Genomic DNA, 12,861 nt, shown 5'->3' on the forward strand with positions numbered 1-12,861 from the left:
TTGCTTTCAAAATCTTTTTCATTTTCTTTCAAAATTTTGTTTTCTGATGTCAAACTGTTTAAATCTTTTAATAGTTTATCATTCTCAGATTTTAGCTTTTCATAGTTCAAGCATAACTCCAAAATCCGTTCATTATCAGCCTTCTTCTTGATCTTCAGAGTATCGTTTTCCAATGTCAAACTCTCCACATCCTTCAAGAGTTTCACACTGTCTGCTTCTGATTTTTCGCATTTCGAGCATTTTCCATTCATCTTTTTCTCCTCTTTTTCTTTCTTCTCTTTCTCTTCTTTCTCCTTTTTCTCTTTCTCTTCTTTTATCATTTTCTCAGTTGAAGTTCCCCACCATTTGTGTTGCCAATACTCATCATCTTCTTTTATCTCCTTGATGATAGCTTCCATATCAAGCGTGCTGTCATCAATCGCAATGTTTCCATATTCATCCAGATAACACTCCCTTTTCGGATCCCATCTTCCCGCTCTCCTAGCGTCCAGATAGATACGAGAAATTCTCAAAATTCTGTATTCAGCAATCATTTTTCGATAACAATACTTCTGCTCTTCAGTACGATCATCTTTCCACGGAATAGGTTCATCGTTCGCCATGAACTTATATTTGTGAATTATCTTGTAAATTGCCTCATGTCACCTGCAAACCAACAATCAAACAATAAGTTTAATCAGACTGAATACGTGAAATTGTATGTTGATGAAACCAATCTAAGACTCGAGTCAAAGATTCGCGGATTTGTTTCAATGTTGATGGCGTGAGAACACGAATGAACCCAAACAAACAATTCACAAGATACGGGCTAAGGATGACCTGGGCCTTTCTTACCACATGCAATAGTTATTTATGACCGTTTATTAAATGTGCAACATGAACTGTTATACCACTTAGTCAACAATTTTAACTAGGCCTCTTGCTTCACTAAGACAACACTTATCGACCGATGATTGGGCCTTAAAACTTAGTGTAATGGGGCGGTGTAACAAAAGGTTGGGATTGAGCTGAAGATTGGTTGTAAGAATGGGCGGCAACTGGAACAGTCTATCCTTTGAATGGGGCTTCACGTGCAAACAATAACAATCAACCTAGCTTGTGATTGGGCCTTTTTGTATTAATGGGTCGGTGCAATTATGAGTCAAATAAAACAAAAACCCATAACAGACAAATATATTTAACACAAACTTCGTCACATGCTGCCGACTCCCTTTGATTGGACCTCTTGTTTAGTGGGTCGGTGACTGAGCCTTTAATATGCACAACATGCAGCCGACAATCTCGATATATGAACCACACAACACGATGCACTTTAACTACAAATTTCAAACGGTCGATGTTTTCAAACTGGATGACTAGCTTTCAAACGGAAGGGTTACTTTTCAAACGATAGGACCACTTTCAAACTATATACGTCATTCAAACGGAACACTTCAAACGATAATCAATTTTCAAACGAAGAACTGCTTCAAACGGCCAGTTCAAACGATAGTGTCATTTTCAAACGAGAGAAACCAATTTTCAAACGGAATAGGCTGTTTCAAACGACACTTCAAACGGAAGCCTAGTTTCAAACGGTCACTCGCTGTACAAACGGAATCGGATCAAAAAATTCGAATATCTCCTAAACGGCTTGGAGTTTCGATCTAAAACTTGGTAGGGTTGTAGATCAGGTCTATACGCACAACATATCCAAAAATCAGCTGAAACAGACCTTGAAAACCTGTTCGATTTGACGTTTTTCAGTAAAAAAACGTAATAAAATGTGAAAAATTGAAGAAATAGATGAAATCGGATCTGAAACTTGCTGAAATCTGGTACGAAAACGATGTGTTTGATCGTGCAATCGAGCTCCTAGCTCTGATACCACTTGTAGGACCGGTTTTGACACCGTTCGATTGCGTAACGAACGTTCGACGTGCGGAATCCGTGAACGTGCGTGACCGAACACACAATAACGTACAAAAAAACGTGATTCTATTAATGTGACGCCGTGTACAATGCCGTGAATCACGTAGAGAGACTTTCTCTCTCTAGACTTTCTCTCTCTACAATTAGATCTCTAAATCTCCAAATGAGCTCCAAGTCTTCCAAAAAGTCTTAACCTTTACAACTAAATGAGCTATTTATAGGCACAATGGATATAATGAGAAATCTCATTATTTACAAAATCGCCACCTTGCCTTTCTAACTAGTTGTAACCTAAAAGCTTAGAATTCTTCAATTCTTCGATTTCTGCTACGGAATAGATTGACGGAGGCGATAGACAGATATTGCACTAACAGTAGTTTATAATAATTCAGAGTAACATTAGATGAACATAAAAACAACTTTCCTTAATAGTGACCTACATGTTCAAAAAACAACCTGAAAGTTATAAACTGAAGATCAAGAACATTTAGTCTATAAGTCCATGAAATCCATGTATGGGTTGAAGCAAGCATAAAAAATGTGATGAAATCTTAATGTAATTGTTTTCATCAAGAATCAAGTGGATTAATACACATACCTCAAGATGAGCGAGAGAAACTAAAATAAAACTTGTCCTTATATAGATGACATTCTTTTAACAAGTACATGTTACATGAGTCAAAACATTATTGACACATATTTTGACATAATGTATCTCAGAGACACCTCTTATGTGATAGACATCAAAATGCATCGAGATAGTCCCAATAGGACTTTAATATAGTCCCATAAGCTTTACGTTAACCGGGTCCTTACAAATGTAACATACAATACTGCTCTCATTTAGAGGCTAATAGGATGAATGAGATTATTTTCTTATGCTTCCTTAATTAGAAGCCTTATGTTGGTTCAAGTCTATACTTGTTTAGATATTGCTCACATTGTTTAACACTAGATCGGTCTAAATTATTTTGAAGCATCTTACAATATCTTAAGAAACGAGAGAGACTATAATATAAGGAAATAAGAAGTGATAACTCAAACCGGTTAATTATGCTAGCTTTGTTATATTCAAAGATAACAAAATGTCAATTTCGGTATATATTCTTATGTAAGCAGACAAACCTATCTCATGGAGGAGTCATAATGAACTGAATTGATAACAACAACATAAGTTATAATGAAATAACGTGTTGATAATCACAATGCAATAGTCACTAAATGTTATTGAAAATATATCACTAGACTCCTAAAGTTATTACCTCCATATAAATTATATATTTAAGGCTTACTGTGATCAAGTCAGCTACTATGTTTCTTTGAAAAGTAACATTTTGAGAGGTGTTGCATTAAATTTCGATACAAAATTATTGTTCGTTTATGAAAAACTAGAAGAAACTAAATCTAGTAGTTTAATTATAATAATTTAGAGCAACATTAGATGAACATAAAAACAACTTTCCTTAATTGTAACCTACATGTTCAAAAAACAACCTGAAAATTATAAACTGAAGGTCAAGAACATTTAGTCTATAAGTCCATGAAATCCATGTATGAGTTGAAGCAAACATAAAAAAATGTGATGAAATCTTAATGCAATTGTTTTCATCAAGAATCAAGTGGATTAATACACATACCTCAAGATGAGCGAGAGAAACTAAAATAAAACTTGTCCTTATATAGAGGACATTCTTTTAATGTACATGTTACATGAGTCAAAACATTATTGACACATATTTTGACATAATGTATCTCGGAGACACCTCTTATGTGATAGACATCAAAATGCATCGAGATAGTCCCAACAGGACATTAATATAGTCCCATAAGCTTTACGTTAACCGGGTCCTTACACATGTAACATACAATACTACTCTCCTTTAGAGGCTAATAGGATGAATGAGATTATTTTCTTATGCTTCCTTAATTAGAAGCCTTATTTTGGTTCAAGTCTATACTTGTTTAGATATTGCTCACATTGCTTAACACTAGATCGGTCCAAATTATTTTGAAGCATCTTACAATATCTTAAGAAACGAGAGAGACTGTAATATAAGGAAATAAGAAGTGATAACTCAAACGAGTTAATTATGCTAGCTTTGTGATATTCAAAGATAACAAAATGTCAATTTCGGGATATATTCTTATGTAAGCAGACAAACCTATCTCATGGAGGAGTCATAATGATCTGAATTGATAACAACAACATAAGTTATAATGAAATAATGTGTTGATAATCACATGCAATAGTCACTAAATGTTGTTGAAAATATATCACCAGACTCCTAAATTTATTACCTCTATATAAATAATATATTGAAGGCTTAGTGTGATCTAGTCAGCTACTATGTTTCTTTGAAAAGTAACAGTTTGAGAGGTGTTGCATTAAATTTCGATACGAAATTATTGTTCGTTTATGAAAAACTAGGAGAAACTAAATCTGTGTACCAAATACATTCAAGATATGTAGGTCAATCACCCATAAATATTATGTAAGTGTTAATAATAATAATAATAATAATAATAATAATAATAATAATAATAATAATAATAATAATAATAATAATAATAATAATAATGGATTTATTGATGACTATGTACAATTACATATCGTACTATGAATGACCAATTATTAATTTTCCTCATCCGTTTAGAATTTGTATTTCTCTAAATAGATTCTACTAGTGTAATGACAGATAGACAATACTTATACAAATCAAACGTTTAAAGAGCTTATTTGTAAATTTTAATCCTAACTACTTAGGTTTTAAATTGGGATTGTAGTATGATTAATGGGGGTCCTGAGTTGAAGGACTCAACGGTTGTATTTCTCTGCTATGGTTTTGGTTTAAAGTTAAAATAAGTATTAACTCCTGATTTACTCGGCCAGAGAGAATGTAAAATTAAATATATATTAATTTTATATTTACATGGCCATTATTATCATTTAAATAATAACTAGTATTAACCACCCGTCGAGTTGCGGCGAGGGCCTATAACTGTGCTAAATAGCATCAATGTCACACCACCGCGATCGACCACTAACACTGAGTTTGAGGCGTGTTAATGCTAAAAAATCAGATCGTAACGTAAAACACAGAAGATAATAACTAAGTCGATCTAGGACCTGCATATTTGGACGAACCCATCAAACGGGAAAAAATAGACAACGTAAAAACGCTGAACAACACACGCACGTTGCGCCGTGTTAACTCACAAAACTTAGAACGAAGCGTAAAACGAAACGTAAAAACGTTGAACCACACACGCACATTGTACCGTGCTAACTCGCAAAATTTAGAACGAAGCGTAAAACGAAAAAAATAGATAAAGATGAAATGTATATGGGATAAAAGTTGAAAGTAAAAAAGCTGTGAGGTTAAATTTGAAAAGATGAAAAGTTTTGGATTAAAAGTAAAAATTAAAATAGTTTTGGGTTATAAGTAATTATTCAAATACTTTTGGACTAAAACTAAAAAATCCTTTTTTTTTTTGAAAAACTCCCCAAGCATTAGTTACAACACCTAGATGCATACATGAGTTGCTAATTTTTTAGGTTAAAAGTAGAAATTAAAATAGTTTTGGGTTATAAGTAATTTTTCAAATACTTTTGGACTAAAACTAAAAAATCCAATTTTTTTTTTTTTTTGAAAACTCCCCAAGCATTAGTTACAACATCTAGATGCATATATGAGTTGCTAATTTTTTAGGTTAAAAGTAGAAATTAAAATAGTTTTGGGTTAAAAGTAATTTTTCAAATACTTTTGGACTAAAACTAAAAAGTCCAATTTTTTTTTGGAAAACTCCCCAAGCATTAGTTACAACACCTAAATGCATATATGAGTTGCTAATTTATGTTATTTAAATAAATAAGATCAACATAATTATTTATACGTTATAAAATTAGTTAGGAATTGTTTGATGGACATAATCACCCTTCCTAACTAGTTAAGAATACTCGTCAGGCGCGCCGCCCTTGGACCCCACATGAGGCGTTGCCCATTAGCCTCGCCAGTGGAGTTGTCCCTTGACCCCGTTGTTTGCTGAAGCCGAGAATCATAATAATCTCAATGTAGCGTACACTTCACGCCTCCTAGCTCATATTATTCTATTTTTCCTTCGATCTTTTGTGAATCTAATTGCCTAAAATGATTTACCCTACAATAACCAAGAACTCAACCTTTTGAACTCATAGCTCCAACAAAAACTACAGCTTTCGATTTAGCTCTCAGCTTCATTTTTACAAACACATACATGCATATAATGATATAAAATAGGAGTACGTAAACACTACCAACAAAAGATTCTTATAATCTTATTATCACACAATTCTAGAAAATACCTTTTATGTAATTATCAAGCATTTTAAGTCAAACTCGAATCATTCTTGAACGGGTGTTAATATTCCCATAACCCTCCCCTCTATCTCTTTCTATATATACATAGGTATATATAAAGAGAGATAGAGTGGAAAAGATGTGAGAATAAGATTTAGGGGGTGTGAGAATATGATCGCCCTTCTTGAACCCTTGTGTCATGAAAGCTTGTTGAACCATGAAACCGAACTCAACAGCTTAATTACTTAAAAGTGCTCTAGATGAGTTATCAAGCTTGATCTTCAATTCGCTCGACATGTTTTGAGCCCAAGTTCTTGTTTCAAATCTTTCATATTCATGTGATATTTGAACCATAAAAAATGAAAAATCATTTATATTCTGTCCTTCAATTCACTCACACGTGAACGAGTCGAATCACATCTGAATTAAGCAGTGACTATTATTGTATTATTGTTTTTAACTTTTCTGAATGTAAGATTCTTATATGCGGCAAATCAAATAGCATATATCAAAATGCACAAAACGAGAAACATTTTCATTACAGAAATTGCAAATGGAACACAATTACCTACAATTACCAGAGAAATTAAAAATAAAAAATAAAAACCAGAGATTTTCTGCCACTTAATGCAGAAATCAAATTCCATAAAGAAATTCCAGTTACATCTGGCGTGCATGCTCATTGCATCTTTATTATTGGTACTTATTCACACCTATGCTTTTGATTTGTCATCCTGCATTTTAGACAATGAGCTTCATGAACAATGAGTGGATAAAGAAATTAACGTTTAACATCCGGCCTCTCATACCAACCATACTGTCCCATTTGCTCACAAGGGACTCACTACTTTGTTTTTGGTTGCGCGAGTGGAGATTTCACAAGAGGTCACCCCTCCTAGAATTCCTCCCACCCAAACACGCTTAAGTGTGGAGTTCTACTCTTTTCCACAGTCAGTGCGCTCAAAACGTAATGGTGGTATTTGAGGCGGGACATTGCTTATGACTTGTATCTCTATGGTAGATTTGTAAGTTAATGTGTATGTTTTTATGGTATCTAAAGTTAACACTCACCTTCTATATGATCAGCCAGTGGTCCGGTAATTTGGATAAGGAACTCGGCCACTTTCGATGCGCTGCAAATCCTCCACAAGGACTTGATAATGCTGCTTCACTTCCTCGGCAGTTTTGCCGCCAACAGCCTTGGCGACATTCTGCCACCTGTCAGGTGTGTCTTTGTCAAACACCGCCAACGCCTTCTCAAAGGCCTTGTTCTGCTTAGCAGTCCAAGTACCCGACCCGCGTGAAGACATTGAGCTAGATGCCATATGCACACTACAGAGATATACTCTAGTATAAGTAAACACTCAAAGAGATGGTATGAGCCAATAGGTAGGAAATGTGGTCTTTTATAAGCTCCAAGAACGGAGGGAGGGGGAAGTGGTCCTGTGCTAGTTGGCCCATAAATATCGCCACACGAGGATAATTTCAAACGATTCGCGTCGGTAAGCATCACAAAAGTGAGTAGGATGGAAAGTTTCTATTGTATGAAAGAATCAATATCTCCATGAACCATTTATCGACCGGTACAATATCCTTCTGTAACATTTGTCTTTGAGGGTTATATCGATAAAACCATTATCATCACCCAGATAACGGGGGCCAGGGCCCGGGCACCAAATCAAAATAAATATAACCTTAAAAAGGATGTCTAGACCCAATGTTCCAGACCTAGATTTTACTAGATAAGATATAGCCTTCCATGGGTTATCCTCACTTGTACTTTGTACCGAACAAAAGTCCAAGTTTTACAACTGGCTATCTGCGTTTCCGTACAATGATTTTTGTAACCATCGCGTGTTACCATTGTATTCATACGCTGATACGCATATAATATATCAGGGCCCAGGTTTACAAGCGTTATATTGCTATATACTAGGATATTTGTGATGATACCATTGTTTGATTATAGACCACAGGTTCCTGTGCAGGTTGTGGAGCCAACATTGGTTGTCATTGGCCTAATTAGTTGGCTCTTTACTCCATACAAGAATGCATACAAATCTTCATATTCATGTATTTGATTTCCTTCTGTTGGTATAAGAATCTTTTTACTTTTGTACAACTAGTACTATAAGAATCTTTTTGTTTTCTATTGTCTGTTTGGGTGGAAGGACTTGCATTAGAATATTATGAATTATCATCATCAGTTATCAATGGATCATGCGGTCAACGGTTCATGTATGTGGTCAAAGTGACACGCGTATCCAATATGTTTATGGGTCGTATACTCGTATGTGGACTCGACAAACTCATAATATACTCGTCAAAAAATGGTGGATGTCAAAGATATCAGAGAATATCTTACTACTTTTATCCTCATGACTAGTGAATAGAAGTATAGAACCATATTCAGTTTTAGTGGCTGAATGAATATCTGCATGGGGCTACCACAAATTCCATAATGCTGTCACACTCTTTTTGAGGTTCATCCTAGGACAACAATGTTTTCAAATTACATGGCTTAGAATAGCCCGGCTGCATACAGTCGACACTACGTGTTTTGCTATCCACAGAACCATGACTTGAAATATGGTCGCGTGATTAAGATGTTGAGTGTATGTTAGAGGCCGTTTCCAAATAAATAGAGGTGGCAAGATTTACGGGTTAGGTAATGGTTCAAAACAGTTTTGGTTTGAAATTGATATATGTTTAGTCGAGATCAAAACGGGCCAAGTTGACCCACTAATGTAATTTTGTCAAAGGTTAAGTCATCATAGATAACTCATGCACTAATTATGATTACTTAAACCATATTATTACAATAATGATAATCCAGATAGTATACAAAAAATATTATTTTGAAGACTTTTAACAAATTCGACTTGTTCCATTTTTAGCTCTTTTTTTAGCGACTTGCTAATAATTAAGACTCGTGATATCTATAGAGTTTAACTGTAGAAGGTTTAATGTGCAACACATAAATAAGTCGAGAAATAACTCGAATATTATAATTCAAGTTGCAGAACTTTGTGGATTCTGCAACTTTGACGAAAAAGCATCATTCTATCATTTACAAAAGTTGAACTTTGTGGATTCCCGAGTCCATTCTCGCAAGTTGAAGGTCCCCGAAAAAATGTCTTTTAATGCGCCTTTTAACAAAAAACTAATGACAAGCATAAGAATCTACAACATTGTTGGAAAATTGGTCCTGCAAAAACCTTGATGTCTAGTATTGAATCAAGTATTTGTGTGAGAACATATAACAAAGGTTACATTTGGATGTGATGAAGATATCAAGTTGTGGATGATCTTGTTGAACATTTGAGTTTGAATTAATGATATCAAAATTGTGGTATGTTTTCTTAAACATTTGAATATGGGTTTCGGATTTGGGCTTGGGCTAATATTGGTATGTACCCTATTGGGCTTTGGGTTTAGGGTCCATTGTATGTACAAATACAACAGTAGTTTACTCTTATTTTCAGCGAGCTTTGCTAAACAAGCCCAATTCAAAATATGTTGTGTACCTTCCCTTACCATGTCACCATCACATATTCATGCATGGCTGTGATCGGTGGGATTCAAGTTTTATAAACAAGTTGTTATTTTATTTTTTATTTAACTAGTTAGTGTAGTATGTGGTTGTTAAGGAAGTGGGTATGATGTGCCCGAAATAAAGGAGTGGTCATCCTTGATTTCTGAGAAGAGTGGTGATGTAATTTAACTTTAAATTGTTTCCATCTTTGTTTAATGAAGATATGAAGAAAATTAGTCTCAACTATCTCTCTAAAATTCTATCAAGTTTCTTACTATTTTCTTAGACCAATCGATTATCGGTTGGAACCACAACAGAAAATTACCTGTTGTGGTTCCAATGCTTTCGTTGGCCAAAAAGAAAATAGGAGGAATCCAGAAAGCAATTTAGAAATGATTAGAGTTAATAATTTTCATTCATATCCTTGAAACAAATCTACAGGCTAATTTATAGCCTTACATCTACCAAAAAAAAAAAGAAACATAAACAAACATTAAACCACTACTCCACTATTTCCACCCATTTGCTAATTTTATGGAAAAAAAGTTACGAAGTAAGAGGCATCTCCATTCTCCCCATTATTTTCTACGGCATCCAGATGAATGGGGAATACGGGTGGCACCGGTTCGTCTTGGATGGGATGCGAGGTTTTACCGATTATTCTACTGTCGTGCCTTCGGGCCGGTGGAGGTCGGGTTTCTGCGCATTTGGGAGAGCCAAGGGACTGGCGGCAGTCGAACAGTCGACCTTGGCCACAACGCCCGTGTCACGATAGTTGGCACGTCGTTCCTTGTCGTTAAAAAGTAGATATAATGTTGGGTTGTGGAGGATTTGACTAGAGCAGTGGATAACAAGCAGAGGTTTGTTCCTCTACTCAGATGAATACCAGCTACATCTAGCAGGGGTTTTCTTTATTACTATAGCTTAAAGTCAACAACCGTAATTGTACCCCCTATAAATACTTCTCATTCATGTAGTGTAACTTTTGAGCACCTAATACAAAGAAAGAACTAGTTGTGGAGAGTGGATATAGATCAAGCTTGATCGAACCACTATAAATCTTGTGTTCTTGTTCTTATGATTTAGAGTGTGTGAGCTTGCTGCATATTGTTCTAGTGTTTGTGTGAATCATATTCTGACCTAACAACTGGTATCAGAGCACAGGCTCTTGATCGATTCACACGAGCTAGTAGAAAAAGAGGTGAAGAAGAAGATACATGTTGGGACTAGGGTTCCGATTGAAGACGTGTTCATCGTCGCTGTTGCAGATCGCGACTAGGGTTTCAGAAACCCAGTAGCCGCCGCCGTTGTTCATCTTCCCGCCGCTAGCATATCCGCCACCGCCTAGGGTTCCAAATTAGAGACCATCCTTGCTGGAAATCACAACTTGGGTTTCAAATCAAAGATTAGGGTTTCGATTTTCCTTGGGGTTCGCTGGATTTCAGAAGGAGAAAGAAGTTTTTTTTGTTCTGTGGAGCAGAGTAGCGCAGGAAGAAGAAGAAGAAGAAGAAGAAGACAGGCGTGTTTTTTTTCTTTCTATTAGGGAAAATAAAGCTTTTCCTTATTTGCAAGAAGACCCCTTAACCTTTGACAAGGATCTTATCAACCTACCATTATTTGTTCATTGCCATTTTAAATCTTGAAACAGATAAGTGTTTGTTTTCGTTTATTGCTTCCGCTAGTATAATTATCATTTAGCAGTACAAATTTGTTTAGTTTGTAGCAAACTGATAATTGTTCGTTAAAAATGGCAGAAGATAGTAAAATCAAGATTGACAAGTTTGATGGTAGTTATTATGGATTTTGGAGAATGCAAATTGAGGATTTGTTGTATCAAAAGGGTTTGCATTTGCCTATGTCGGGACAACAACCGGATGACATGTATGATGAAGAATGGAAGTTGTTGGATAGGCAAGCTTTGGGTGTGATTATGCTTTCTTTGGCAAAGAGTGTTGCGTATAACATTGTCAATGAAACAACTACTTACGGTGTATTAAAAGGTTTGTCCAACATGTATGAAAAACCATCTACTTCCAACAAAGTATTCCTCATCCGACAATTGGTTAACACCAAGATGAAGAAGGCATGTAGGTTACCTCTCACATAAACGAGTTTAACTCGATTATCTCTCGTTTAGCGTCAGTTGAAATAAAGTTTGATGATGAAGTACAAGTGCTCCTCCTTCTATCATCTTTGCCCGACAATTGGTCAGGTACAGTCACAGCTGTTAGTAGTGCATCTGGCACTACCAAACTCACTTTTGAGAGTATTCGTGACTTGATTATAAATGAAGATATCAGACGGAGAAGCAATAATGAAACTTCCAGTTCAAATTTTTTATTACACACAGAAAGTAGAGGAAGAAGAAACCATAGAGGAACTAATCGAGGTAGGTCAAAGTCCAGAAAAAGAGGGCAGTCAAAGAACAGAGAAGATATTGAATGTTGGAACTGCAAAGAAAAAGGTCACTTTAGAAGCCAATGTACAAAACCAACTGCAAAGAAAGAAGTAAATGTTGGAACCTAAAGGTTTATTCATGCAAGTTAACAATATATAGGGATTGATCTTGTAATTAGTTTAATTATGTTTTGGGTTAATCTTATGTGGGTTGGGCTTGTAAGTGTGTCGCATGGGCTTGAGTAGTTTCGGCCCTTATGTAGTGTATTTAAACACCCTTAATCAATAGATTAAGGGTTGTTGATACCGAATAGAAGCAGGGAGCGACACATAGCAAGGAACCGAGTTCCTACCGATCTTGTATCAGTCATCTTCAAGTTGAATGCAAGTTTGGTTTGTTTTGTTATTCATTGTGTTTTATTCGATCTATATATATTGTTTCTTGAATCACCTTTGTGTTTGGTTTCCGCACTCTCACAAAGTTAGATTGATATCATTGTGATCCTCACGGGTTTTACAATTGGTATCAGAGCCATTGAAGCCATTCAAAGGCTCGGTTTGATATCAATCAGATTCAAGAATCTCATATTTTACTGATTCGATTTGTTGAAGTGTGTATGCAGATCTGTTCATCGACTGTTCCTGAAAATTCCTTGAAAAATTACTGATTTTGGTTCTGTT

General features: G+C 35.4%; 1 protein-coding gene across 1 annotated transcript; it reads right to left on the reverse strand.

Moving 5' to 3' along the window:
* Nucleotides 1-6,762: 6,762 nt before the first annotated feature.
* On the reverse strand, nucleotides 6,763-7,922 carry LOC110885982 (protein RADIALIS-like 1). The gene is made up of 2 exons (XM_022133727.2): nucleotides 7,320-7,922; nucleotides 6,763-6,982 (listed from the first exon to the last, which is right to left on the reverse strand). Exon 1 carries the CDS (start codon nucleotides 7,571-7,573, stop codon nucleotides 7,331-7,333), a length of 243 nt encoding a protein of 80 aa, XP_021989419.1. The 5' UTR covers nucleotides 7,574-7,922; the 3' UTR covers nucleotides 6,763-6,982; nucleotides 7,320-7,330.
* Between the last annotated feature and the right edge of the window lie 4,939 nt (nucleotides 7,923-12,861).

The sequence above is a fragment of the Helianthus annuus genome, chromosome 10 (genome assembly GCF_002127325.2).
Source record: "Helianthus annuus cultivar XRQ/B chromosome 10, HanXRQr2.0-SUNRISE, whole genome shotgun sequence".
In the NCBI taxonomy this organism is placed as follows: domain Eukaryota; kingdom Viridiplantae; phylum Streptophyta; class Magnoliopsida; order Asterales; family Asteraceae; genus Helianthus; species Helianthus annuus.

What these genes read in the sequence shown, in the direction of transcription:
- LOC110885982 (XM_022133727.2), bottom strand. Translation starts at nt 7,573, where the DNA reads ATGGCATCTAGCTCAATGTCTTCACGCGGGTCGGGTACTTGGACTGCT.